We start from the raw sequence: 25,495 nt of genomic DNA, 5'->3' as shown, positions 1-25,495 counted from the left end.
ATATATTAATTTATAATAGACAGTAATAAAAGTGGGATAAAAATCTAATCAATAATGTAGCAGTGGGTTGATACTTGGGTAGCCAACCAGCCTCCTAACGTCTGCGTGTTCCAATGTCCTTTATTGGCCGCTCATTTCCAGCCCCTCGTGTTGAGTGGCCTTTTCCTTGCACTTTGGTCAGTCCTTCAGAGGGAGGGACGGGCATCACGTCCTCCAAGCGCCTCGGAGTTGGGGGCAGCTGAAGCCTTGGAGAAAACAGGAACATTGGACGGCCTGCAGGCCTGATCCCCACGAGGGCCGCTTTGGGGCTCAGGATGAAAGGGTCAGGCCTGAAGATGGAGCTGTGGGGGGAAGAGAAGCCTTCCCCACCTCCTCCCCACCATCATCGGAGTGATGCCCTGCCTGCCGGACGGGGGAACTTCCCGGGAAGAAAAGGAAGGCCAGCTGGGTGGCCCCTCGATGAGTTTTTCCCTGCAATGAGGAGTCAAGACATTTTAGGCACAGGGAGAAAACGCGTTTATTCTTCGGTGGATGCTATTCAGGCAAAATGGCGCTTTGTTGCACCAGAAGGCTCTCCCTTGGCCACACAGCCGCCTCCTCCTTCCCGCTCACAGGTCAGTTGGGGGCCACTGTGACGGTCTCAAAGGCCTTGACGTCCTGGAACTTGTTGCAGGAGAAGTTGATGAGCAGCTGCTTCATCCCGCTCTTGCTGGGAATGACCTCAAAGTACATCTGGGAGCTCTGCTTGGCCTTCAAGGGGGGCACCCTGCAGAGGAGGAGAAAGAGGAGGAGCAAGGGGACCCGTCACTTCTGGCCTGGGCCGAGCGCTGGACTCGAGGCGCATCCAAGAGCTGGGAGGACCCGGCGGGGCTGCGCTGGCCCTGCCTGCAAGGGGACTCCCCCCTCCGCTGGGCAACCCGCGGCTTCCCTGGGAGCTGGTTACCCTCCGGATCGCAAGTGCCACCGCTTGAGGAAGGGCCAGGAGGCCCCACAGAAGGTGGCAGGGGTGGCCGAGGGTCGGGCGTGGGTTGAGCAGCCTGGATCCACACACAGATGCAAGGAGGATGTAGGGGAGGGGGAGAGCCACCTGAAGGCCAGGCCCAGCTCTTCACAAGCCTCAACCCTGCAGCCAAAGCGGTGGGTCTTGGCTGGGAAGCTCCCCCTCGGGGGCCTCCTGAAGGAAGGGCTCCAAGGAACCTCTGTTAAGGCACCTCCAGCAAAGAAGAGGTCCGTTCCACACGAGGAGGAGGGGAAGCCTCAGACTGGAGAAGGGAGACCGGGAAGGGAGTGGGGCACATCAATGGGTGCCACACAGAAGCTGCCCAAGGACTCTTGCTCATCGCCATCGAAACCAGCGCCAGAAACAGTGGGCGAGCGAAGCCAAACTTCTAAAGCCCTGGGCCCAGCTGGGGCGCTCTGAAACGTTCCCCTGAACGAGTGGGACCCCCTTCCATGCGTGTGGGTCAGAGAAACCCTCGACCCAAAGGCAGGCCTTGAGCAGCAAAGGTCCATCCCCTTGTAGATGCAGCCCCCCTCCCCAATTCTGCTTCCCGGGGTGGGTGGGTGGGTGGGTGGAACTGTAAGCTCCTCTTTGGCAGGGCAGAGCAGCCACCCCTCCCCTCCCGGCACTTACTCCAGCCTGAGCTTCTCTGCCAGCAGGTCGCTGCCCTCCGCCTGCAGCAGGCACTCCTTCAGCTCCTCATCCAGGGGGTTGGTGAAGTTGGCTTCCACTTTCGTTGCCTGCCCCACCTTGGCCTGGCCCAGCACCTGCCCCAGAGCAGAGACCCCGGTGAGCCCAGGCTTCCTGAAGGCCTGGCAGGAGCCACAGAGGCCCTGCCAGCCCAACCCCCAACCCCCCCCCCACCCCGGCCGAGGCCTGCTTTGGCCCTCGCCCAGCCAGCCCACCTTCATGGCAATGGAGGGGTTGTCCAAAGTAATGTCTCTTTCCACCACGGTGTCCTGCCCCTCTTCCATCTGGCACAAGGCAGTGGCACGGAGCATATTGTCTGTGGTGAGGTGCTCCTGGTACTCGGTGTAGGAAATCTTGATAGGAAAGGATTTCTCTGAAAGGAAAAGTCCAGCTGCGTCTGATTCTGGGCTGGACCGGCTCCCCCACTCCACCCCCCCACCACCACCACAGTGCCCCTCTGCCAGTGACCGAGCCCAGGTGCAGGGAGCCCCAGAGCTGCCTTGGAAAGGAGCACGGGGCGCTGGGCTCTGTGTGTGCGCGTGCGCCTGTGTGCCGCCTCTGCTGATTAAAGCCACCACCAGGCGGCTGCTGGGATCCGTGAAGCCCCCCTCGGAGGGTTTAGCCCTTCAGGGATAAGGTCCTTTTCCTTTTCTGGCTGCAATTCTTGAAGCCGCAGAGGTCAAACCAGGTTTCCTTCTGGGTCAGGCCTGGTGCGTTTCTCCTTCAGGGCAGAAGGGGATGCTTGGCTGCCCACCTACAGGAAAGGGGCCTCGCCCACAAAGGAGCACCGAGGGCAGCCCTGAATCTCAAGCCCAGCAGCCGCCAACCTCCCGGACGATGCGGCCTAAGATCCTGCCCGCCCCCGGGCAGTCTTTGAGCCTTTGTGTGCCAAGGGCAGCCACTTGTCGAAAGGAGGAATGCCGGGCCCAGCAAGGCTCACGCTGACCCGTGCAGCTCTAAAGCAGGTGGTGGACAAGCGCTCGGCAGCCCTTCTCGTTGTGTCCCTGGGTGGGAGGGGCAAGCCGAGAGAAGAGGGAAAGAGCACCATGCCCCGCCCCAGTCCCGCCTGGGATGCTGCTTCCCTTCTGGTCATGGGCTGGATGCCAACCAAGCCACCTGCTGCCACCCGGGCACAAGTGCCAGCCCTTGAAGGCCTTGGCAGAGGATTGGATGCCTCTGGCCACCTTCCTCACCAACACAGTTTGGGCCCCTCTCTTCGCTCAGTGCACTACGGGGGTGGGAGGGGGGGTGAGGGAAGGGGTCAGGTAGGGCTCAGCCCAGCTGCTCTCCCTGGGGCGGGCAAGGCTCACCTTCTTTGGGGCCAAGGTCCACCTTGAGGCTGTTCTTCCAGACCTCGCCAATGGGCTTCCCGGTGTAGATGATGGACCAGGCGGTCAAGTTGGCGGTCAGCTTCCTCTTCTCCGAAGCCAGGTTGGTCAGCTTCAAGACCAAGCTGACGTCCTTGCCGACCTCTGGGAGGCCCTCCAGCTTGAACTTCCCCGAGATGGGCTTCTCTGCTTCGGGCAGCTTGGCGGACGTGGCCGAGAGGATGTCGAGGTTCAGCTTGCCACGGGCCTTCCTGAAGACCTCTCTCTCCTTGGCCGAGCCTGCGAGGGAACCACAGTGGGGTCTCTGTGTGTGAGTGCGTGTGTGCCAGGGGAGGCCGCGTTGTGCCAAGAGGCCTCTGTTTCTGGGGGCCATGGGGGGGAAGGGTGGGGGCCAAGATCACTTGTTCCTGGGTGAGACAAGGCGGCTCTGGCTTCTGCAGCTGCCCAAGGAGGCCCTCCTGCCCTGGCAGCTCCGGCCAGCTTCTCGGGAGTAGGAGCCAGCGTGACCGAGGCGGGTTTTGCTCTGCGGCTGCTTCTGCCACCACTGGCTGGGTTTTGGCTTGGCCATCGGCCCTTCATCAGCTTCAGTGGCAAAATCCACAATGCAAAGATTTGGTGATTCACCAAGAACATTAATCACTCTTTTAATTACTCACTCTTTATTAATTCCTCCGCGTAAGCCACCTGGAGTGGCCTCGTCAATGAAGGGTGCAGCATATAAATGTAACAAGTGAATGAATAGGCTGTAGCAGGTGTGAGGTCAATGCCCAGCATTAATCGGGAAGCGATCGGTCCCCCAGATTCAGCGAAGCTGGGAGGGTCGCGCCCACTTCACCGGCCTTACCTTCCGGGTACTTGTAGTTGCCTGTGACGTCCTGGCGGGAGTAGCTACCCATAGCCTTTGTGCTGGTGTTCTGGCCGATGGATTTGGTCTCTGAGTAAATCATCTTTTTTTCTCCGGTCCTGGTGTCGTAGAGCCAGGTGATACGGTCAGCATTGACCTCTCCAAAGACGAACGGGCCGTCGTACAACAGGTCCACGTCTCCCTCCTTGATGGCCGTCAGGGAAGCTGGGCCGCACTGGAAGATGCCTGGGGAAGGGGGCGATCAGGGTTAGGAGAGGGAGGGACGCCCACGGTGGAGCCGGGCAGCAGAGAGCCCCACGGCAGCTCCGGGGGGTGGTGCTGCTGGCTACCCCTTAGGTGGCTTGGAGTAGCCTCTCCTTACAGGAATGGGAAGGAGCGACTCCCTGCAGCCGCTCAGCTCTTAGCCCTGCATGAAAGCCTAAAGGCACCCCAGTCCTGGCTTTGCAGGAAGCCCTGGGTCAGCAGCGGAGGTTTCCTTGGCTTTGGCTGCTGCAATGGGTACCCAGAGGCTACGGTGCCTGAACTGGAGGGTTTTAAAAGTTGTTTGCTGTGCAGCGTCACCAGGGGGAGCTAAGCAGGCGCCTAAGCAGAACCGAGGAATCATCGTCTAAAAGTTGCTCTGTGTGTGGCACCTGAGAAGACAGGGCCGCCACCAAAGGAAGCCTTCTGCAGCTCTACAGAGTCAGAAAGTACAAAAAGGGTTACAGAAAAGGGGGCTTAGGGGACCCCCACCAACTGAGGAGAACTTGTGCCATGGCATGTGGGCTGGTTGTTGGGGGAGACTAGGAAACCAGTGGGGAGGGGTGTCCCACAGACTGACCGGTTGGCCCATTCCCCCTTGGCCAGACCAGCTACCCCAGGCCCTCTTCTAGGACATTACGAAGTCTTGGGTGGGGGGCAGTGGGTCCTGCTCCCACCTAGGCCTCCCCTCGGCTAACCTGCCGCTGTCTCCCCTTGCTGCCACCTTGAGCGAGGGGTTGGACTAGAAGACCTCCGAAGTCCCCTCCTGCCCTCGGGGTCCTTGCTGGTGACCCCCGCAAGGAAGAGCCAGGCGGGGCAATTCTCCCACCCCCTCATACCTGAGCTCCTCTCCTGGGGAGTGGCGTCCAGGATTTGCCAGCCCTTGTAGGAGGCCCCGAGGTCAGAGCGGGCAAACCAGCCTTCGTTCCACACGTGGAAGTTCCTGCCGGCAGAGAGGAGGGAGAGGGGAGGTGAGCGCAGGCGCCCCCCTCCCCCTCCAGCCCCCTTTCTCCAGGGGGCAGGATGGGCTTCCTGAGAGGGTCACTCTGGGCTGCCTCCCCCGATAAGAGACTGCCAGCCCCCAACCGGAGCCTTCTTTGCCAGGCGCCCATCAGGTGTAGAAAACAGGAAAACAAGTTTGTAAGGGGGGAGAAGTGAGGAAAGGGGGGTGGCATGCCCAGGCTGTTTCCACACAGACTGAAGACCCCTGGGCAAAGGACGGCGGGGAGGGGTGAGGTCTCCCTCTCTCTCCCTCCCTCCCTCCCCGTCTCCTTTTCCTGCCCCCTAGTGGTCATTCTTTTTTGAAGTGGGTGCCTTGCCTCTTTCCCATGGTTGTCGGATGAGGAGGAGGAAGAGGGGGAGGGGGAGGGGGAGGGGAGGTGCTCTCTGGGGATACAGTGATGGTGGGGGGAGGCCTCAGCCTGGTTTTGATCAGGGAGGCAGTCTCAGGAGGAACCGCAGTGAGTGAGACTTGCCAGGAGGGGGGGGAGGCCCTTGAAAGACCCCATGGCCCCGAGTCACTCGGCTGTGTTTGTCCCCAATGCTGGCTGCAGGATACCTTGCCTTCATGCACCGCAGACCCCTGCCACGTCACGGGACCACGGCTTACGGCCAGCAAATGTACCCTTGCTTTCTTTTGGGAAAGGGCTTGTTGCCACCCTGTGCCCATCACACTCCTGGGAAGCGGGGTGCCAACTGTTGCAGAGAGCACAAGGCGCCCCTCCTCCAGCGCTGCCCCGCAGGTGGGAAGGAAGCCGTGGGAGGAGGTGGGTGGCTGGCAGATGGGGCCGAGAGGGCGTCTCCCTTGCTGGCTGTGGCCGCCTGGGGAGGGGGGAAGCCCACAGGCGGGGCAGGGGCTCTTTACCAGACGCTGTCAGAGGCGATGTTGAGAGGGTTCCCCTGAGCATCGTAGTAGACGTCCACCGTCAGGGTCATGTCCGTGTCATGGGCAGAGTTGAAATTGGAGATGGGTCGGCTGGGGATTCCCAGGCATCGGAGGACTGTGGACAGCGGGAGACAAGAGGGAGACTGTCTCCATGGCAGGCACATCTCTTGGGCAGCCTCTGCTGCCCCGGAGCCAAGGCCGGGCGGAGGACGTGCTCCTTGCTAGGGCCTCTCAGCTTCTACCTTTCGGGGCTCCCGAGGTGGACCTGCCGATGGACTGGCAAGGGCTAAAGGGTTTGGCTCTGGAGGGGGTGGACCAGGAAGGAAGGAAGGCCCAGTATTCCCATCGTTCACCCATCGCCCTCACCCAGCTCCTGCCTGGGCATCAGAAGACGTGAACAGGGCACCCTTGTGGCTGGCTGGAGGCAGCCTTCCCCCAGTCCCTCCGCAGCTCCTCTTCACGCCCTCTCTGGACATGGCCTCCTGCCCGTCTCCTTTGCCCCTCTTGGCCCGTCAGGCTAGGCCAAGCCAGGGGAGGCCCTGCCCTGCCCGCTTCCCTTCTGCACCTTCTCTCCACGAGGGACGGGTTTTCCACAGCAGGGCCCACCAGCCGTACATCCCAAAGGGGGAACCACAGAGGCGGAACCCGCAGCTTTCTCACCCCCGAGCTCCCCACAAGGACAGCTGGTGAGGAAAGGCTCTTCTCCCCCCGAGGCAGACCAGCGGGGCCTGCAGGGTCATGGGGCTGATTCAGCCCTTCAGACCACCCTGGGTCTGAGGGCAGCACACGTGGCTTTTCTGCCGCCCCAGATCCAGGCTCTGCCAGAGAGACCCCGCGAGTCTCCCCACTTCTCAGGAGGCCCACCTGTGTTCAGCACCCCTGCAAAGACCCAGCACTGCCCGTAGCGGACGGGCCTGAAGCCAGAGTTCTTCCACTTGCGCAAGATGTCCACGCTGCCCGTCCAGCTGCTGGGGCTCTCCCCACCACTGTAGTTCCCACTCCAATTTCCCTGCAAGACGCCGTTGTCATCATTGCTGTTCACCTGTGGGGGGAAACCAAGAGAAGCTGCTGTGGGGAAGCCGCTCCGCCCCACCAGCCGCATCGGTGGCCCATCTGCCTCCGGGCGCAGCCGCCCTTCGTGGCCCTGAGCCGTTTGGGGGACTGCCTCTGTCCAGCTACGCCCAATCGCCTGCGCGATCCGGCAGAGGAGGCAAATCCTGGGTTCTGTCTGGCAGGGCCCTGGGTATTTATTTCACTTATTAATGACATCTACACTCTGCCATCTTGTTATCCAAAGCGAGGAGTCGTCCAAGGAGATTCACCCTCATCTTGCTTGTCCTCCGTCAGGCTTCACAGCTCTGCTGGTCCTTTAAGGCCTGGTCACTGGGCCTGGCGGTCAGAGAGGGTGGTTGACCCCTTCCATGGGCTACTTTGGGGTTTTTACCCAGCTGCTATTTTATGTGCGAGGCCTTTTTGGGGGGAGGGAGGAGGGTTGGGGTTTCCTCCTTTCTGCTTTTCCTATATTTCTCAAACATTCCTTGCTACCCGAAGCCAATTCCCTTCTGACGGGCAGCCGTACGAATTGCACAGACAGGGAAACGGGCTCTTTCCTGGCACCACCAGGCGGGAGTCACGCTGTGGAGACCTGGCAGCTGATCCACCGGAACGACCTGAAGCTTGAAGCCCCGCCTGACTCTGGGTCTTTCCAGCTTTCCTTGGCTGGCATTGGGGGTTGGAGGGGGGTCTCAAAGGAGCCCCCCCCCCCCGAGGGAGTGTGAGAGACTGACTTCCTCCTCTCTGGGTTCCCTAGGGATGTCCCAGGGGGCAGATTCAGAAGTCGGCCCTTTGGTCCCAATGTGGACATCCAAACGGACTCAGAGGAAGCCCACAGCAAGCAGGGCCTCAATAGGGGGCTCCAAAGTGCTGGGTTGGCAGGCGGCCTGTTTTCAGGGTGGCAAATGGAGGGGGGAGGAGTTGCAGTTCAATGCCAAGCAAGGCCCCCTGGATCTGAGCATGGGATCTGAGCCGAAAGGGATCTTGGCATCCAGCCGGCTCACCCCCAGTTCAGCACGGGGAGATGCCAGCCGAATGGCTTTGCATGCTACTGCCAGAGGCCCTGCGGGTCACATGTTCCCATCTTCGCTTTGGGGGAAAGGGTATCTTAAGTCGGCCCAACATGCCCACGGTATTCTGCTAAAATCCCAGCTGGAGAAATTGGGAGATGAGGAGGGAGAGAATGCGCCCCCCCCCCCCTGCAAAGCACCCAGTTTGCCCCCCCCCCAGGAGGCGTCGTTTTTGCCCTGTCCCCTGGGCTGCAGGGGAGGGGGGGATGAAGGGGCTTCCTTACGATCCTACCATGGCGCTGAGCACCCGCCCAATGTATTTGGGGTCATTCCGGCGACGAAGATCAGCCGTGGGGTCCTTGCGGTGGCTCAAGCTCCGGTCCAGCACCAAGAGGGAAATGTCCAGGATCTCATCTTGGAACTGTTGGCAGAGGAGGCGATCAGGCGGGCAACCCCCCCCCCTCCCCCATACACACAGACATGATTAGTGGCTGCAGTGGCTCAGGTGCCACGGGCTGATTCCTGAGGTGGGGAAGGTCACCTGGAACCTCCTTCAGGTGCCACCAGGAAGGAAGGAGTTCCAGTGTCCCGAGGGCCTGGCTTTGATGGGCAGGGTCCTCATTTCAGCTTGGCCTTCCTTTTGGTGCCGGGGGGGCATCTTGTCAGAAATTCCTGTCACCCAAGCCTGCATCTCTTCCCCACCCCACCCTCCGCCAGCTCCCTTGGGATGGTGTGGCTTGGGGTGGGGTTCCTCTTTTCCTAGTCCGTGGGGGAGGGGAGCAGGATGAGGCCTGTTTTTCCACAGTGCTTCTCAGCTGCTGTAAGATTCCCTCCAGCCCTAGACTGGGGGGCCCCGGGGGGGCTATGGGGAGGGCAGCCAGTGCAGAAGGGCTGCTGATGACCAACCAAGCCAGGGGAAATAACCGAATGGCGCCATTCAGGAAAGGATGCCAGGATCCCAGTTGAATTTACAGCCGAATGACGCATCATTTCTCTTTACCTGGCCATAGTTCCACCCGAACTGAGAGATGCGATTCGCGCTGCCTGCAAAGAGAACCCCGAACTCCGAGAGGACATATTCCTGACGATGCGCGTTGTCTGGCATGAACACTTCATCCTCTGAAAACAAAGCACCAGGCAGACACAGTGAGGGGGGGCTTTCTCCCCCAGGGAGCAGCTGGGTGCTGAGAACCCTTCGGATAGCACCCCGACACCCCGAGGTCAAACCCTGCCCCCAAATGGCACAGAAGCATCGAGAGACACCCCACTGATAGGGAGGCAGGACTGGGGCATTCAGGGGGTGCCTGAGGGGACAGCCGCCCCTCTCTTCTAAAGGGGGGAGAGTTTGAGAAAGGGCGCAGGGGAATTTTCCATCTTTGCTGTGCCCGTTGGAAAAGAGGCGGCCCCGTGGCCAGGCCCCCAGGCTGCTAGCGCTTTGGGCTTGGCCCTCTCTGCCCCTCGCCAGGCTGCGCGGGTACCTGGCAGCCAAGGGTTGAAAAGCAGCACAAAAGTGCCCAGGACGGAGACGCCGGAGCTGCTCTTGATGCCCAGCCGGTAGCGCCCGATGGCGGCATTCGCAGGGCTGGTGATGGAGAAGGAAGACGAGCCGGAGGTCTGCACCGCGCTCCACGAGCCTTTGTTGGGGGCGCCGGAGAGCGCGAAGTCCACGCGGGTCTTGGCCTGCAGGGCAGCGGTCGAGCCTGGGAGGGAAAGCGGCCACCGCTCAGGGGAGGCGGCAGCTGCCGGGGAGCGCGATCCCGCGGAAGGCGGCGGCAGTTGCTGGGGAGGGGCCGCCGCGGGCGTCTGGGGGCCCGCAGAGCCTGAGAGGGAGTCGCCTGGCCGGGCAGGCATTCTCCGGGAGCCCCGTCGGCCTGGTGAGGGGGGCCACGGAGGATGAAGCGCGTCTCTAGGCAGAGCCGGGGAAAGAGGAGGCTCCCTACCTCTGTCCACGGTGAAGGTGACGCCGGTGGCGGCTCGAGAGAAATTCAGCGACACCGAGAAGCTCTGGCCCCGCCGCACCACCAGCTCGGTGCCAGAGTAGGAGTTGGTGCGATGCTCGCGGGCGTTCTCGCTCCGCCTCCAGTCGATGTTGCTCGGTGCTGCCAAGAAGGAGAGAGATGGCCGGGACTGCGGCTCCCCTGCGGCTCCTTCAGGGAGCAAGAGCGGCGGCGGCGGCGGCAGCAGCGCCTCCTCCCTCCTTCCCCGAGGGACCACCGATGGGGCTGGGGCGGGGGGCAGTTGGGGGTTGAGCTGGCTCCTGCTCCGGTCCCGCGTGACGCTTCTGCACAGAAAGCTGCAGCTCCCCAGCCAGAGGTCAAGCGCCCCCCCCCTCACCTCTCTGGAAGAATCGGAGCCTGGGTTGCTTAGGGGCTTGTGTGAACCCTGAGGGTCCTGGCTGCCCGAGCCTTGGGGCGGGGGGTCACAGGAGCCCCATGGACCTTGCTCTGGGCACTGCTGGCTATCGGATCTGGGTCACCTCCAGAGTTGTGGTGATGCTCAGGATGGTTGTGAAGAAATCCTAGCTAGAGAAAGGCAGGCAGTGGCCCCAAAGCAAACCTGGGGAAGCGGGTGGTGACCAGCATCGCAGGAGCCCGGAAGGGCCACCCAGGAGCCCAGGGACATTCCTGGGCCAGCCGTGGAAGAGAAACACCTTTCCACGCAGGAGGAGGAGGAGGAGGAGGAGATCCACAGACAAACACCAGCACACACACACACACACACACACACACACACACACACACACACACACGGATCTGGTGACGGGACTCGTCTGTCATTTCCCTCTGCACTGGCTGCTGCTGATGCTGGGAGCCAAACCTAGGAGCCCCCCCTCTCTCTCCAGCACCATCAGTCACATATCCCCAGGCCTCATTAAGGCTCCGGAGAATCCTTAGGTCCTCGTTGAGCTTCCTCTGGACCCGCCCACTAAAAGCTGGAAATAAATCCAAGGGGCGGGGGAGGGGGCGGCAGGTCCCCAGGTCCCCCAAGCGCTGCCGAGGCAGGAGCCTTTACCACCACCCCGTTCCAGACTCCTTGAGGGCGTGTTCTGGGCCAGGAAGGCGCCCTCAAGGAGGGAGTCTTGAGAGCCGAGCCCAACCCATCCTGCAAGCGCTGGCTTGCTTGCCGGCGCTTTGCCCTGCTGCCACTGCCTCCCCTCCCAGTTGTGGGTCTTCCACGGGTGTCCCCTTCTTCCCAGCTCGGTGAGCATCTCCCTCTGCACCTGCACCCAGGAGCAGCCCCGGGTCAAAGCCCTGCAGGGAGTGGGGCTGGGGGCTCCTTTCCTTCACTGCCTGTGAGCGCCTAGGCTGGCTGGCAGCCCTGGCACAGCAGGGCTCAGGGAATACAGGTAGATGCTGAAACCGCTCCTCCTGCCATGCTCGGCCACCTGCTGCCCTCCTTCCCTGGTGGGCTGTGCTTCCCCAAAGGGCCCCCCCTGCCCCTTTGCCTTCTGTGCCGGCAGTGCAGGGGCAATAGGAAAGGCCCCCCCAGGCCCCCGGGTGGGAAAAGGCCAGGGGAGGGAGGTGCCAGGGATGGGGTGGACGACCCTGGCATCAGGTCTGCTGGGTGAGGGGCCCTCCAGTCCTCGGAGCTCCCCCGGAAGGAGGCCTTGCCTCCTAGGAGCCCTGAGCCTGCCTGCTCCTCACCTGCCATGGTCTCTGGCGCTCTCCCAGCTGCTCTCAGGACGTCTCTGGACAATGTTCTGGGATCAGATAAAGCTCAAGGGACCTGAGAAGAAGCTTATATAGGGCCAACCGGCAGTCCCTCCCCCTCCCCCCGGGGGGGTGAGGCTCCTGGGTCACCTCAGTGGTGCCGCAATGTTCCCCGGCTGTCTTGCCCTGATGCAAGAGGAGGGCAGGGGAGACACGGGCGGCTCTTCTCACTGATGAGTGAGAGGCTGAGAAAGGGTGCAAGCAGGGAGTCACTTGCCAAGGAGAAATGGGGAGGGTGACTCAGCCAGCTGCACTGATCGCCCTGGCCTGCCTCCCTGGAGGAGGCTCCGGGCAGCCTTACCGGCCCTTGAGGCAGAAGGGGCCACCCGGGCTCCCAGAGGGTGCTGCACGGCCAGCCTGACCCAGGGGCATCCTGCTCTCCCCCTGGCAGCTGCTGCTGCTGCTGCTGCTGCTGTGCGGGGCAGGCGAGGGGTGCGCGAGGGCCCCCTTCCGAATCTGAAGTCCCAGCTTCTGGGAAAGGCCCCCTGCCCAGTTCCTGGCCCCAGGGCGGTGCCTCTGCAGTCCCCCAGCAAGCCAGGCAAGCCAGCAGGGGCAGCAGCCGTTTGCAGGCCAAGCGACAGAGCCACCCAACAGCCTTGTGAGGTGGATCAGCCAGCGGCCAACCACAACCGTAGGCCAATCTGGGAGAGGAATCCACCCTCGGATTTGGCTGTATCACAACCCCCCACCCCAGTATCATTTGGTTTCCTCTGAGGGATGAAGAAATCCATTTAATATTTCAGCCAGTTATGGGTGTGTGTGTGTGTGTGTGTGTGTGTGTGTGTGCGTGTGTGTGTGTGTGTGTGCGTGTGTGTCAACTCCTGGTGACTGCCTGGACAAGTCCCTGCAGTCTTCCGGGCAAGGTTTTTCCAAAGTGGTTGGCCATTGCCCCCTGCCCAGGGCTGGGAGAGAGTGACTGGCCCACGGTCGCCCAGCTGGCTTAGTTCCTAAGTGGGACTAGAATGGATGGCCTGCCAGTTTCCATGCCAGCCCCTTGACCATGACAACACCACACGGACTCCCCGTCCAAACTCTTCCCAAGAGTCTTCTAGCCGAGCAGAAGCTGAACTGGGTGCAAGCGGGCGAGATTCAGCACAGCTTCATGTCTGCCAGGGACGGTTCCCTGCGCTCCGTTGTGGCTTTTCTGCGGTCAGACGGACAGACGGAATCCCAGCTGCAATTCAGGGGTGGGGGGATCCCCTAAGGGAGACTTTCGGTTTCACTTTTGGCTCTCCATTTCCCTCCGCCAGAAGTCGAGCACTTTTCTAAGGTGCGGGGGGGGGCTGAGGCGAAGAAATGCAAAACCTGCGCAGGTGCCGTTCCCCACCATCACCCACCCAGGTCAGTGTCTCTCCTCCGTTTCCTTCCTTTCCACCTGCTTAGGCAATGGGAAGCAGCCTCTGATTTCAGGTGGCCAGATTTCCAAGAGTGGGAGACATCATTCCCCCCCCAACACACACATTACCTGATCTGCCCAACCCTCTGCTGGTCTAACATCCCCCAGAACCAGGTTCAGTCCAGCGTGCCATTGGCCGTCAAGGGGGGCCAAGGCTGCCTTTAGCCACTGAGTCAGGGAGCCCCTCCCGAGCCAGGAGGCCGAGGCTGAGCCTCGAGGGTCAGAGTGGGTGCTGGGGGAGGGGGCTTCTTTCCCTGCCTCCCCTCTCTCTGGCTATCCCCTCCTGCAAAGGTGTCCCCCAGATGCCTCCTGTGTCTCTGTGTCTCTCGGCTTCTTTGCCACACGGTGAAACAGCCCGGAGCCACGATGGCTTTTAGATAGCCTAAGCTTGTGAGGAATTCAGGCAGGCAATTGCAACACCACTTGCAGAGAAAGCCTGTGACTCTGGGGCCCCGTGGGGCAGAGTTAGGTGGTGAGATCCTTTGGATCACAATTTCCGCAAGCTCTTGCCAGCGGCATAACTTGTTGGGCTGGTAGCTCTCGGAGGATGGCTCCTCTGGAAAGGTGCCCCAGTGGCATCGCTCCCAATTTGGGGGTGGTTCCCCCACCCCTCAGCCTGCAAGCCGTCCTTAATTCCATCTCTCTCATTCTCTCTCTCTCTCTCTCTCTCTCTCTCTCTCTCTCTCTCTCTCGTCCACTGGCTTTTGGGGGCGCGGGGCTGAGTCTTCCTGGCAGGTCTCCCTCAGCCACGGAATGTGGGGGCTCAGCCGAAGGTCCCACCCTGGTCTGGTGGCTCTCTTGCCCAGGAGGAAACCACCTCCAGGCCCTGCGTGTCCAACAGCTGGTCAGGGCTGCCTGGGGAAGGGGATCACCCCCCACCCCCCCTCAGTGTGGCTGAGGGGTGGGGAGGGCAAGGGCTCCCCTTGGACTGCCAGCCTCGCCCGCCATGCCTCTGGCAGCCTCGGAGGAAGCTGCTTTCCTGGGCCACCCGCCCGGCCTTGGCTTCCCACCTTGCAAGAGCGCCCCCACCCCACCCCCAGCCTGCCTGCCTGCCTGCCGAGTGGCTGGCCTGAACCGCCTCCACTGCCCTGGACTCAAAGGAGGAACCGGGTGGTGGTGGGGGGGGGGACAGTCTCTTAGCTATTGCTTCCCCTGCTGGCTCCTCTCCTGGATCCACCCCCCACCCCCCCGCTTCCCCCCGCCAAGGAAGAGCAGCTTGGGGGTCTGCCAGGGAGACGAAGGACCCCAGCCTTGCTGCACGTTGGGTGCCCTGTGACCGTGACACAAGAGTTGGGAAAGTCGGGGAAGTGCTGGAGCAATCCGGCCCACAAAGTGAGCAAGAGCCAGGCAGGAAGGGCTGGGTCAACGCGGGGTATTTGCCAACCTTCTGGTTCCTGGTTCAGCCAGCCAGCCAGCCATATGCACACCCCCCCCTCAGGAGAGCCTGCTTGGCCCAGGATTCCCCCCACCCAGGGATCTATAGGAGCCTCTGCCGTAACCACCAGCGCTGCTTTGATGCAATCTTCAACCACAAGAGAGCTTCAGTTGCGAAAAAGCTGATGGAGCGCGTGCCTGGCTGGAGGGCCCCCCTCCCAGGGGTGAGTCTCCCCAGAGCTGCTGCCCACCGTGCACCTTCCTTGGTCTCTGGGGCACGTGGCCCTAAAGAGAGAGGCAGTGGAGGCCTGTCAGCAGGCAACAGCCCTGCAGGGAAGGTCTCCTCTGTGTGTGTGTGTGTGTGTGTGTGTGTGTGTGTGTGTGTGTGTGTGTGTGTGTGTGTGAAGGGAGCGGATGCTTCCCTTCCTGCCTTACCTGGGGATTTCCAGGGCCCTCATCCTGGTTGGAGAGCCGGTTCTAACAGGCTAGGAGCCAGGAGACGAGTTCTGCCTTGGGCATGAATGCCAGATGGGTGTCCTTGGGGCAGCGCCTCTCTCCCAGCCCGAGGGAGGCAACTCGCCTCCAGAAACCCTGGACAAGAGAACGGCAGGGAATTGCCCAGGCACTCAGCATAGTTTCTGTGGCTATTGCCCAGAAGGAGGGCTTATTGTACAAACTGCGGGCGATTTTCCCATGCCAAACGGCCGTCCATCTTATTAATCTTACGTTGAATGGCAGGAGCGGCCAAACAAGGTGAGAAGGTTAAATAATGGCCTGGCTCAGGGCTCTGTGCTGGCTCCCACATGGTCAATACCTGGCATGCCAGATGCCAAAGGATGGAGGTTTGCCCAGGCTTAAGACCACCTGGCCTGGCAGTCCCAGAGAGACGTAGGGAGGGTGCTGAGTGCTCCCCGCTCTGGCCAACGCTGACCAGAGGCTCATGTCAAGCAGGAGCAGAGCGGAAGCCAGGCGCTGTTGGTCCTGCTGTCTTACAGCCCTTTTCCAAAAGGTCTCAGTGTAACACTGGAAACACACCGGCAGAAACTCGTAGGAGAAGCACAGAGAATCCATGAACGATACGGAGCCTTTGCCCTCCAGTCAGGTTCTCGGCATCCCGGCGGCTGTGCTCTGCAGCTGAAGATTGGGCCCTGCCCGGGGGAGCAGCTGCCACCCATAAAAGCCATGCAGGGCAGGGCATGAACCCACCTGCCCCACTGGGCTCACCACAACGAAGTGAGCTTCTCAGAGTGTACAAAATAATTGTCAATAATCTGCAGCTGCCGGTGCACTCCGGCATGCCATACCTATCAACTGGAAGTCCCCAAGGCTTTTCCAAGAGGCTTTCTGGTTTTTCTTTGAAGACGTTTCGCTTCTCATCCAAGAAGCTTCATCAGCTCTGACTGGATGGAATCCTTCCCTTCCCCCCCCCCCATTCAATCAGAGCTGAAGAAGCTTCTTGGATGAGAAGCGAAACGTCTTCAAAGAAAAACCAGAAAGCTTCAAAAACGTCTTCAAAAAAAAGAAAAACCAGAAAGTTCAGTTGCCTCTTGGAAAAAAGGCACCTTTGGGACAACCATGACCTGGAGGACGGAGAGTCTCCACAGACATCAACTGGAAGGGTTGAATTCAGGAAACACGCCCCCCCTCTCCCCACCACCCGATGTCTGCACAGCAGTTGCATAACAGTAAAAATCCAGTGGAAAGAAAACTGGATCATCGAACAACCAAACTCTGGGGAAAATATAACTGACTCAAAACCAGTGCTGGAAAACTTTGAATGGGGTTCACACCTTACATGGCATCTGCCAAGGCTCTCTGTAGAGATGGGGCAGAGGATCCCCCCCCCAAAGGGCACTGGGGGGGGCCTGGAAGACACCGGATCACGTAGTGGCCGGCTGCCACTGAGAGGCTCTTTGGCAGCACAACCTGAGCACTCTGGGCTGGGAGACCCCCGCGACGGGTGGACTCCCTTCTCCAGAAGCAGGGAGAAGCCGGCATGCCAGGGGTGGCTGTCCTTCACCACATCAGGTTCCAAGATTTGCTAGCACTCCAGGCTGAGGGAGCCCAGCCTGGGGCCACCCCCCCATCCTACGCTGGCAGCCCAGTCCCCAACGCTCTTGTCTTGCTTCAGAGCAGACTATTTTGTGGCCGCAGTGGGAAGGGGGAGCCAAGGGCGCCTCCTGCAGGGGTGGGCTTTGAGTCTCGCTGCTGCTGCTGCTGCTGCTGCTGCTGCTGCTGGCTCTGCTGCCGCCCCTCCCCCCCCCCGACTTCCCCCTCGGGGCTCCTCCGTGGGGCTTTCCAGTACTGCTGCTGAGGGCTGGGAGCCGAGAGGCATTTGGGCAGCTGTTAAAGGCCCACGTGGGTCACAGGCCTCCGTAGGACATCACACCAATGTAGAGAAACATAGACATCCATGTAGAGAAAAGTAAAGTCTTAGGCAAGAAAAACCCAAAGGACACCTATAGACTGGGTGAAACCAGGCTCAATAGCAGGAACTGGGAGAGGGATCTTGGAGTCTTAGTGGACAACCAGCTAAATAGGAGCCAGCCGTGTGCAGCAGCTGCCAAAAAAGCTAATGCAATCCTAAGTTGCATCAACCGAGGGATACAATCGAGATCAAAGGAGGTACTAATACCACTCTATAAAGCCTTAGTAAGGCCACACCTAGAGTACTGCATCCAGTTTTGTTCACCACATTACCAAAAAGATGTTGAGACTCTAGAAAAAGTGCAGAGAACAGCAACCAGGATGATGAGGGGACTGGAGACTAAAACATATGATGAACGGTTGCAGGAACTGGGCCTGGCTAGTTTACTGCAGAGAAGGACCAGGGGAGACAGGAGGGCATCTTCCAATATTTGAGGGGCTGCCCCAGAGAAGAGGAAGGGGTCAAGCTATTCTCCAAGGCACCCGAAGGCCAGAGAAGGAACAATGGATGGAAACTGAAAAAGGAAAGATCCAACCTGGAAACAAGGAGAAACTTTCTGACAGGGAGAGCAATGGAACAGAAGTTGGCTTCAGAAGTTGTGGGAGCTTCATCATTGGAGGCTTTCAAGAAGAGACTAGACTGCCATTTGTCAGAAATGGTGCAGGGTCTCCCACTTGGCGGGGGGGTTGGACAAGATGACCTACAAGGTCCCTTCCAATTCTGATTATCTGTTATCTGTTACACCCAGGCAGTGTAGTCGGCTGGATGGAGCGGAGCGAACTCTGCAGGGGGAAGAAGAGAGCAAAGCCACAATCACAGGCCACTGACCTTTCCAGGAGGACTGATGGGCTGCCTCTTCGAGCCTCTTTCTGAAATGGCAAAGCCAACAAACCAACTATGGGTGCCAACTATTTTGTAAACTCCAAACTTAAAGACTCAAAAACCATGCTACCCTAAAAGGGCCTAACGGGAAAGACTGTAATGATGAAGCCGTTAAGGCCAATATTTTCAACACATTCTTCTGTTCAGTCTTTGTCAACAGCAATGGCTCATGCCCCACATTTCCTAATCGTACCACAACTAGTTGCAATGATCTACTACATATTGATTTTACAGAAGATAATGTTGAAAGGGCACTACGCAAACTAAAACCACCTCTATCTATTGGCTCTGATGGATTATGTGCCTTCTTAAAAAAGCTTTCCACTGCCATAGCTGAACCACTAAGTACAATCTACGAGATACCTTTTAGATCCAGCACTTTGCCTGACCTAGAAAAAGTGCAGAGAAGAGCAACCAGGATGATGAGGGGACTGGAGACTAAAACCTTAGTAGGGCCACACCTAGAATACAGCATCCAGTTTTGGTCACCACAATTACAAAAAAGACGTTGAGACTCTAGAAAGAGTGCAGGATGATGAGGGGACTGGAGGCTAAAACATACAACAAACAGTTGCAGAAACTGGGCTTGGCTAGTCTAGTAAAGAGAAGGACCAGGGGAGACATGATAGCAGTCTTCCAATATCTGAGGGCTGCCACAGAGAGGAGGGGGTCAGGCTATTTTCTAAAGCTCCTGTAGGCCAGACAAGGAATAATGGATGGAAACTGAACAGGTAGAAATTTAACCTGGAAATAAGGAGAAACTTTCTGACAGTGAGAACAATCAACCAATGGAACAGAAGTTGCCCTCAGAAGTTGTGGGAGCTCCATCACTTGAAACTTTCAAGAAGAGATCGGACTGCCATTTGTCAGAAATGGTGTAGGGTCTCCCGCTTGGGCGGGGGTTGGACTAGATGACCTACAAGGTCCCTTCCAACTCTGATTATCTGTTATCTGTTACCTATGTTATCTAGCCACGGTCATTCCTATCTTCAAAAAGGTAGACCCCAGCCTAGTTGAAAATTACAGACCAATCTCATTATGTTGTATCACCTGCAAAGTCTTGGAATCAGTCATCAACCAATCCACTACCTCCACTTAAAGACAAACAACCTACTCTCTAACGAACAGTTTGGTTTCAGAAAAAAAATTGTCCTGTAATCTACAACTCCTACACTGCAAAAACATTTGGACTATACAACTCGACCAGGATAAAGCAATAGATTCAATTTACATAGACTTCTGCAAAGCCTTTGATTCAGTGATACATGACAAGCTACTGTTAAAACTATGCTCTTACAGCATTTCTGGATCACTGCACAAATGGAAAGCTGCATTTCTGTCAAACAGGCAACAAGTAGTCAAAATAAGGGGTGCCCTGCACCAGTTAACAACGGTGTCCCCCAAGGCAGCGTTCTAGGACCCACTCTCTTTCTAATTTACATAAATGACCTTTGCAATCATGCTAATTTGCTGATGACATAAAACTATTTAACACCACTGACAATACTGCTGTCAGCTTTGGAAGCCATATTGAGATCCGATGTTCCCACGCAGCCACAGTTGAGCCTGGGAAAGTGGGAGGGGGGAATTCACTGGAGTATATCTAGTTAGACATAATAACATTCTTTTTCTGATTCAAGGTCAGGTCGTGTTGCGCATAGTGAAAGGAAGTCTTAACTTGGGAGGGATAGTGATTGGGCCATGTGATGTGGAGATGGGTGCAGGGGGTGGATTTGTAGTTTTTACTTATTGTAAGGAAGCCCGGAACTTTCAGATTTGGGATTCCACAGTTGTGCCAGTTACTATCCAAATAAAAGGAACTTTTGAGAGATGTCTGTCTCAGAGTTATTGGCTGGAATGGAGGTTTGCTGGAACGCTGACAACTGCTGCCCTACAAAGAGTCCTTGACTGTTTGTCAGAATGGTTGAACAATTGGCAACTTCAAATCTCAATCAACAAATGCTCTGTCTTACATATTGGCAAAAAATAATCAGGACACCAAATACAAACTGGGAGGATATGACCTTGTAGATGACCCTCACTCTGTCAAGGACTTAGGGGTACTCATTTCAAAGGATCTAAGCCCCAGAGCCCACTGTAACAGCATTGCCAAAAAGGCATTAAAAGTTGTTAACCTAATTTTGTTTCTTCTCCGGTAACATTGAACTGCAAACCAGGACAGACAAAACCTTCGCCAGACCAATTCTTGAATACAGCTCATCTACCTGGAATCTACACTGTATAACGGACATTAATACAATCAGATGAGTCCAAAGGTATTTCACGAGAAGAGGACTCCACTCCTCTGCTCACAATAGAATACCTTATGCCACCAGATTTGAAATATTGGACCTAGACAACCTAGAACTACACCGCCTACGATTAGTACACAAAATTGTCTAGTACAACATCCTACCTGTCAATGACCACTTCAGCTTCAACCACAATTACACACGGGCAAACAATAGATACAAACTCAAAGTAAACTGCTCCAAACTCTACTGCAGAAAATACAACTTCAGCAACAGAGCGGTCAATGCCTGGAACTCACTACCTGACTCTGTTGTTACATTCTCAAACCCCTAAAACTTTAACCTTACACTGTCTACCGTGGACCTCACTCTGTTCCTAAGAGGCGGGTAAGGGGACGTGCATAAGCGCAGCAGTGTGCCTACCGTCCCTGTCCTACTCTTCCCATTTATTCGTACTCAGTTATTATGTATATACTTATACCTGTTTATATTTATATGTTTATATGTTATTCCATACTTATACTTATTTTTGTCATACATGCTTTACAAACTAACTAACTAACTAAACAAGCAAGCAAACAAACAAATAAACAAGCTGTCTATTAACCTGGGGCTGAACCTCTATGGATAGATGCTGCCCATGTCTCCTTCTTTCTTTCAAAAAGCAAACCTCTTTAACACATTCTTTGGCTCAGTATTTGTAAACAGCAATGGATCAAGCCCAGTACTTCCTAGTTTATTATTTATTTATTTATTTTATTTATTTGATTTGCCAATTGTTTACAAGATAATAAGTATAAATGTATACATAGTTGTGAATACATGAAATGGGTACATATAAGAAAAATAAAAGAATAGGAGAAACAATAGGACAGGGACGGTAGGCACGTTGGTGCGCTTATGCACGTTGAACCACAGACAACTGCAACAATCAAATACATATCGATTTTACAGAATACATTGTTGAAAAAGCACTGCACAATCTAAAACCATCCCTATCTATTGGACCGGACGGAATATGTGCCTACTTCTTTAAAAAGCTATCCACTGCCATAGCCGAACCTCTAAGCATAATCTTTGAAAAATATTTCAGGACCAGTTCTTTGCCAAAACTATGGTCACAAGCCACGATCATTCCCAGCTTCAAAAAAGGAGACCCCAGCCTAGTTGAAAATTACAGACCAATCTCCTTATGCTGCGTCACCTGTAAAGTCATGGAATCAATTATTAACCAATCCATCATCCTCCACTTAGAGACAAACAACCTACTCTCTAATAAACAATTTGGTTTCAGAAAAAACCTATCCTGTAATCTGCAACTCTTACACTGCAAAAACATATGGACTACACAACTCAATCAGGGCAAAGCAATAGACCCTATTTACATAGACTTCTGTAAAGCCTTTGATTCAGTGGTACACGACAAACTACTACTAAAACTAAAATCTTATGGTATCTCTGGACACCTGCATAAATGGATAGAAGCATTCCTGTCAAACAGACAACAAATGGTCAAAATTGGGAGCGTCCTATCAAATTCTGTACCTGTCAACAGTGGTGTCCCCCAAGGCAGTGTTCTAGGACCAACTCTCTTCATACTCTACATAAATGACCTCTGTGATCATATTAAGAGCAACTGCGTTCTCTTCGCTGATGATGTAAAGCTATTCAACACCACAGACAGTACTGCTACCCTTCAAAAAGACCTCAACTATGTATCAGAATGGTCAAACAAATGGCAACTTCAAATCTCAACAAATAAATGCTTTGTCCTACATACTGGCAAAAAAAATATATCAGAAAATAAAATACAGGCTGAATAGTCAAGACCTTGTTGATGATCCAAACTCTGTCATGGATCTTGGAGTACTCATCTCAAATGATCTGAGTGCTAGAGCCCACTGCAACTACATACCCAAAAAGGCATTAAGAGTTGTTAATCTAATCCTACGTAGTTTTTTCTCTGGTAATATCACACTACTAACTAGAGCATACAAAACATTTGCTAGACCAATACTTGAATACAGCTCATCAGTCTGGAACCCGCATTACGTATCTGATATTAACACAATTGAAAAAGTCCAGAAATATTTCACAAGAAGAGTTCTCCACATCTCTCCTCGTTGTAGAATACCTTATGCCACCAGACTTGAAACTCTAGACCTAGACAACCTAGAACTACGCCGCCTCCGGTCCGATCTAAATGTAGTATATAAAATCATATATTGCAATGTCCTACCTGTCAATGAATACTTCAGCTTCAATCATAACAACACAAGAGCACACAATAGATACAAACTCAAGGTTAACCACACCAAACTTGATTTCAGGAAATACGACTTCAGCAACAGAGTGGTCAATGTCTGGAATTCTCTCTCCGATTCTGTGGTTTCTTCCCCAAACCCCCAAAACTTTAACCTTAGACTGTCTACTATTGACCTCCCCCCTTCCTTAGAGGCCTGTAGGGGGCGTGCATAAGTGCACCAATAGTGCCTACCGTCCCTGTCCTATTGTTTCTTTTTATTTTTCTTATAAGTATCTATCTCGTGTATTCAAAACTATGTTTATTCTTATACCTTGTAAGCGATTGACAAATCAAAATAAATACTAAAAAATAAAAATACTAAAATACCTTCTGTTACTCTGGAAGTGGCCGAGGCACATCCCATCTTGGTTATATCTGGGGGGAGGTTGAGCCCTGAGGAAGAGGTGCTGTGAGCCGAGCCTCTGGGCCCAGGCTCCTCCTGCTCCATCAAGCCCCCCCACCCCCGCCCTGAGAAGTGGCCCAGGGTGGGGTTCAAGCAGGGGCTAATGCCTCTGGATGGAAGGCGATGGTAACATGGGTCTCGAGGGAGGCAGCAGAGCAGCCCTGCTGAATAACTTTTCTCCAGTCTCCAGCCTTCCCCTTCTAAAGAAGATTTCGGGGGGCGGGGGGGGGCAGGACAGGTTGGCAAGAACCAGCTTCAACTCAATCCTAGCAAGACAAGAGTGGCTCTGGGCTTTTGCCCACCCCCACCCCCACCCCACCCCCCACCCCGAGCCAGGAGAGTTGACATCTTTGACTCTGAATAGGGACTCTCAGAACCACCTGGAGGTCCTTGAGGCTTGCGGCTTCTTCTGGAAGAGTAGGTGGCACCTGTTTCCAGGGGTTCCCTTGCACAAATTCATGCCTGGACCCCTGCCTGGACTAGGAGGCCCGAGGGTTGGTTACTCATCCTTAGTCTTCTCCTGTTTGGACTTCTGTGATGTGCTCTGCATGCGATTTCCTCCTGCAAGACCTCCCCCCCTGGAAGCTGCAGCTGGCACCTGTGCCATTCACTGAGTTGTACCACTACTGTGTGAGCTGCACTGATGGTTCTGAGTGGCTTAGAATCGCTCTGTGAGGTAGGCAGCCACAAGAGCTCTGTCAATAAGCAAACAGTCTATCTATAGGGTGGGCAACAGTTAACCCTAAAAACAATGCTGTTTTTCCAACTTATTTTAGCTCCTGTGTTCAATACCGCATTGCCAAGCACATTCCCTTACGACTGGCGTGGATAACCCCTCTTGCCCTCTGTTCCTCCGCGGCTGGTTCTGCAAGCGCCTTCCATCAGGAACGGTCCCTTGTGGCTCACGGGTGCCTGGCCACCTGGTCGGTGCCAAAGGTTCGTTTCCTGGCCGCTCTTTTGAAATTGCCCGATGGACACACAAGCGCTGCTCTCTGTCGGAAACCGACGTTCCCCCATGCTTACGCACCCAGTTCACACCCAGGGACCCAGCATAAGCTTTCGTCCAGGCAGACTGTTTCTAGGCAAGCCCCCGTGTCACAGCCACACGCACTCAAGCTGCTCCCACAATTAGATTGTCCAGACTGGAACACCCGTCACATCATCAGGGGCCCTCCGGCTTTCAGGAATAAGCATGAGGGGAAAGGGGAGAAAATGGCGCCGTAAAGTCAGAAGGCAATACCAGAACCTGACTCGTCACCTGCAGCTCCCACCTCCCATCCCTGCCAGGACACCCTTCAGAAGTGGCCTCAGCCCCTTTCCTTCCCACCGGTCTCGGTCAGGAGCCCATCTCAGCCGACATCCCTGAGGCAGGAAGAGGCCCAAAGTCAAGAACTGACCTGCCTTTGGTGACTTTGCTCAGGCAACCTAACAACCACACATTTCCTCCTTCCCAAAGGGCAGGTTGTCATCAGCCCACCGCACTTCGCTTGGGTACACAAGCACAGAACTAGCGAGTGTGCAATCTCTCAACCGAAACAGCCGTACCCAAAAGGTGTTCAGGAACATTCCCTATTCCGCCACAGGTCTGGGATTGAAAGCTAGAAGGCCAGCCGCTGTGCCAATATTTAATTCATGATTCTGAACTGATGATTTTTACTCCTTCCCCCATCACCTTTTACTTCTTCGCCCTTTTACAGCTCAACCTCAATACCTGGGAAATCCTGGAAAATTTGGCAAAGGGTTTGCAAGCCTTAGAAAGGCACAAGGGGTTTTCTGGGAAGCCACCTGGATGCGGAATTACAAAGGGGTCATGCGGCCAATTGCATTCCTTGACAAAACGAGGTGATTGGTGGAGCAAGGGAATGGGGTGGAAGTAGGTTCTTTACTCTTCAGTAACAGTAGTCCTTGATTAATGACCAGATCCAAAGCCCGTGGCTTGTGATCTGACTTGAGCATTTTCCATTCACTCTGCTTGCCAGAAGCCAGTTGTGAAGCCGCCTATGGCAACTTTGTGACCCCGGGACTCTGCATCGGTTGCAAACGCAGGAATTGGTCATAGAGCTTTTTTTTTTCACGCTGCCGTAACTTTGAACGGTCACTAAAGAAGGTAGTTGGTAAATGAGAACCACCTGCAAGGCATTTGATAAAATAGATACACCCCGCCCCGCTTCTTGATAAACTGGAGGAGTGCGGAATGGAGGGTCTCATTTCTCGATGCATTGGCCATTGCTGAAGAAGAGCCGCCTGCAAGGGAGCTCTGCGGTGGGGTTCCTCAGAGTTCTGCCCTGGGCTCACCAGCCTTCCTTCAGCATCTTCACAAGGGACTCAGAGAATAGGAGGCACGCTTACACAATTCACGGACGACACAAAGCTGGGAGGAACTGCCGGCGCCTCAGGAAATGGGCTCAAGGCTCGAAAGAATCTGGTCAGGTTAGGTCTCAGCCACCAAATTCTGCTTGTCATTGGGAAACGTAAGTTCTGCTCTTAATGGGGGCGGGAAAAGCAAATGCACCAGGTGGAAGACAACAACAAATGGTTTAGCGGCAGCACCTGTGAGAAGGATCTGGATGTCTGGATAGGCCACAAATTAAGCATGAGCCAGCCATCAGCTTCAACGGCCAAAAAGCCAGTGTCACCTTGGGTTGTGTCAAGAGACGTCATAATGCCGGGTTCA

At 55.8% G+C, this 25,495-nt stretch overlaps 1 protein-coding gene across 1 annotated transcript; it reads right to left on the bottom strand.

The window, feature by feature from the left end:
• Window positions 1-492: 492 nt before the first annotated feature.
• On the bottom strand, window positions 493-11,838 carry LOC113425350 (protein-glutamine gamma-glutamyltransferase E-like). The gene is made up of 13 exons (XM_026687478.2): window positions 11,716-11,838; window positions 10,012-10,170; window positions 9,550-9,771; window positions 9,072-9,190; window positions 8,364-8,492; window positions 6,873-7,050; window positions 5,988-6,123; window positions 4,963-5,066; window positions 3,863-4,108; window positions 3,001-3,297; window positions 1,906-2,063; window positions 1,634-1,767; window positions 493-766 (listed from the first exon to the last, which is right to left on the bottom strand). The coding sequence occupies exons 1-13, from the start codon at window positions 11,720-11,722 to the stop codon at window positions 616-618; spliced, it is 2,040 nt and encodes a 679-aa protein (XP_026543263.1). The 5' UTR covers window positions 11,723-11,838; the 3' UTR covers window positions 493-615.
• Window positions 11,839-25,495: the final 13,657 nt, after the last annotated feature.

Source organism: Notechis scutatus, chromosome 3, assembly GCF_049901735.1.
Source record: "Notechis scutatus isolate UNSWTSFEM ecotype Mainland chromosome 3, rNotScu1.2, whole genome shotgun sequence".
NCBI lineage: Eukaryota > Metazoa > Chordata > Lepidosauria > Squamata > Elapidae > Notechis > Notechis scutatus.
This window is presented reverse-complemented; position numbering and strand designations above follow the sequence as displayed.

Coding starts and splice junctions, on each gene's coding strand:
- LOC113425350 (XM_026687478.2), bottom strand. Junction 7,051..8,363: donor GGCGGGTGCTCAGCGCCATG/GTAGGATCGTAA, acceptor TTCCCCCCACAG/GTGAACAGCAATGATGACAA. Junction 1,768..1,905: donor ACCCCTCCATTGCCATGAAG/GTGGGCTGGCTG, acceptor GCTCTGGGGCAG/GTGCTGGGCCAGGCCAAGGT.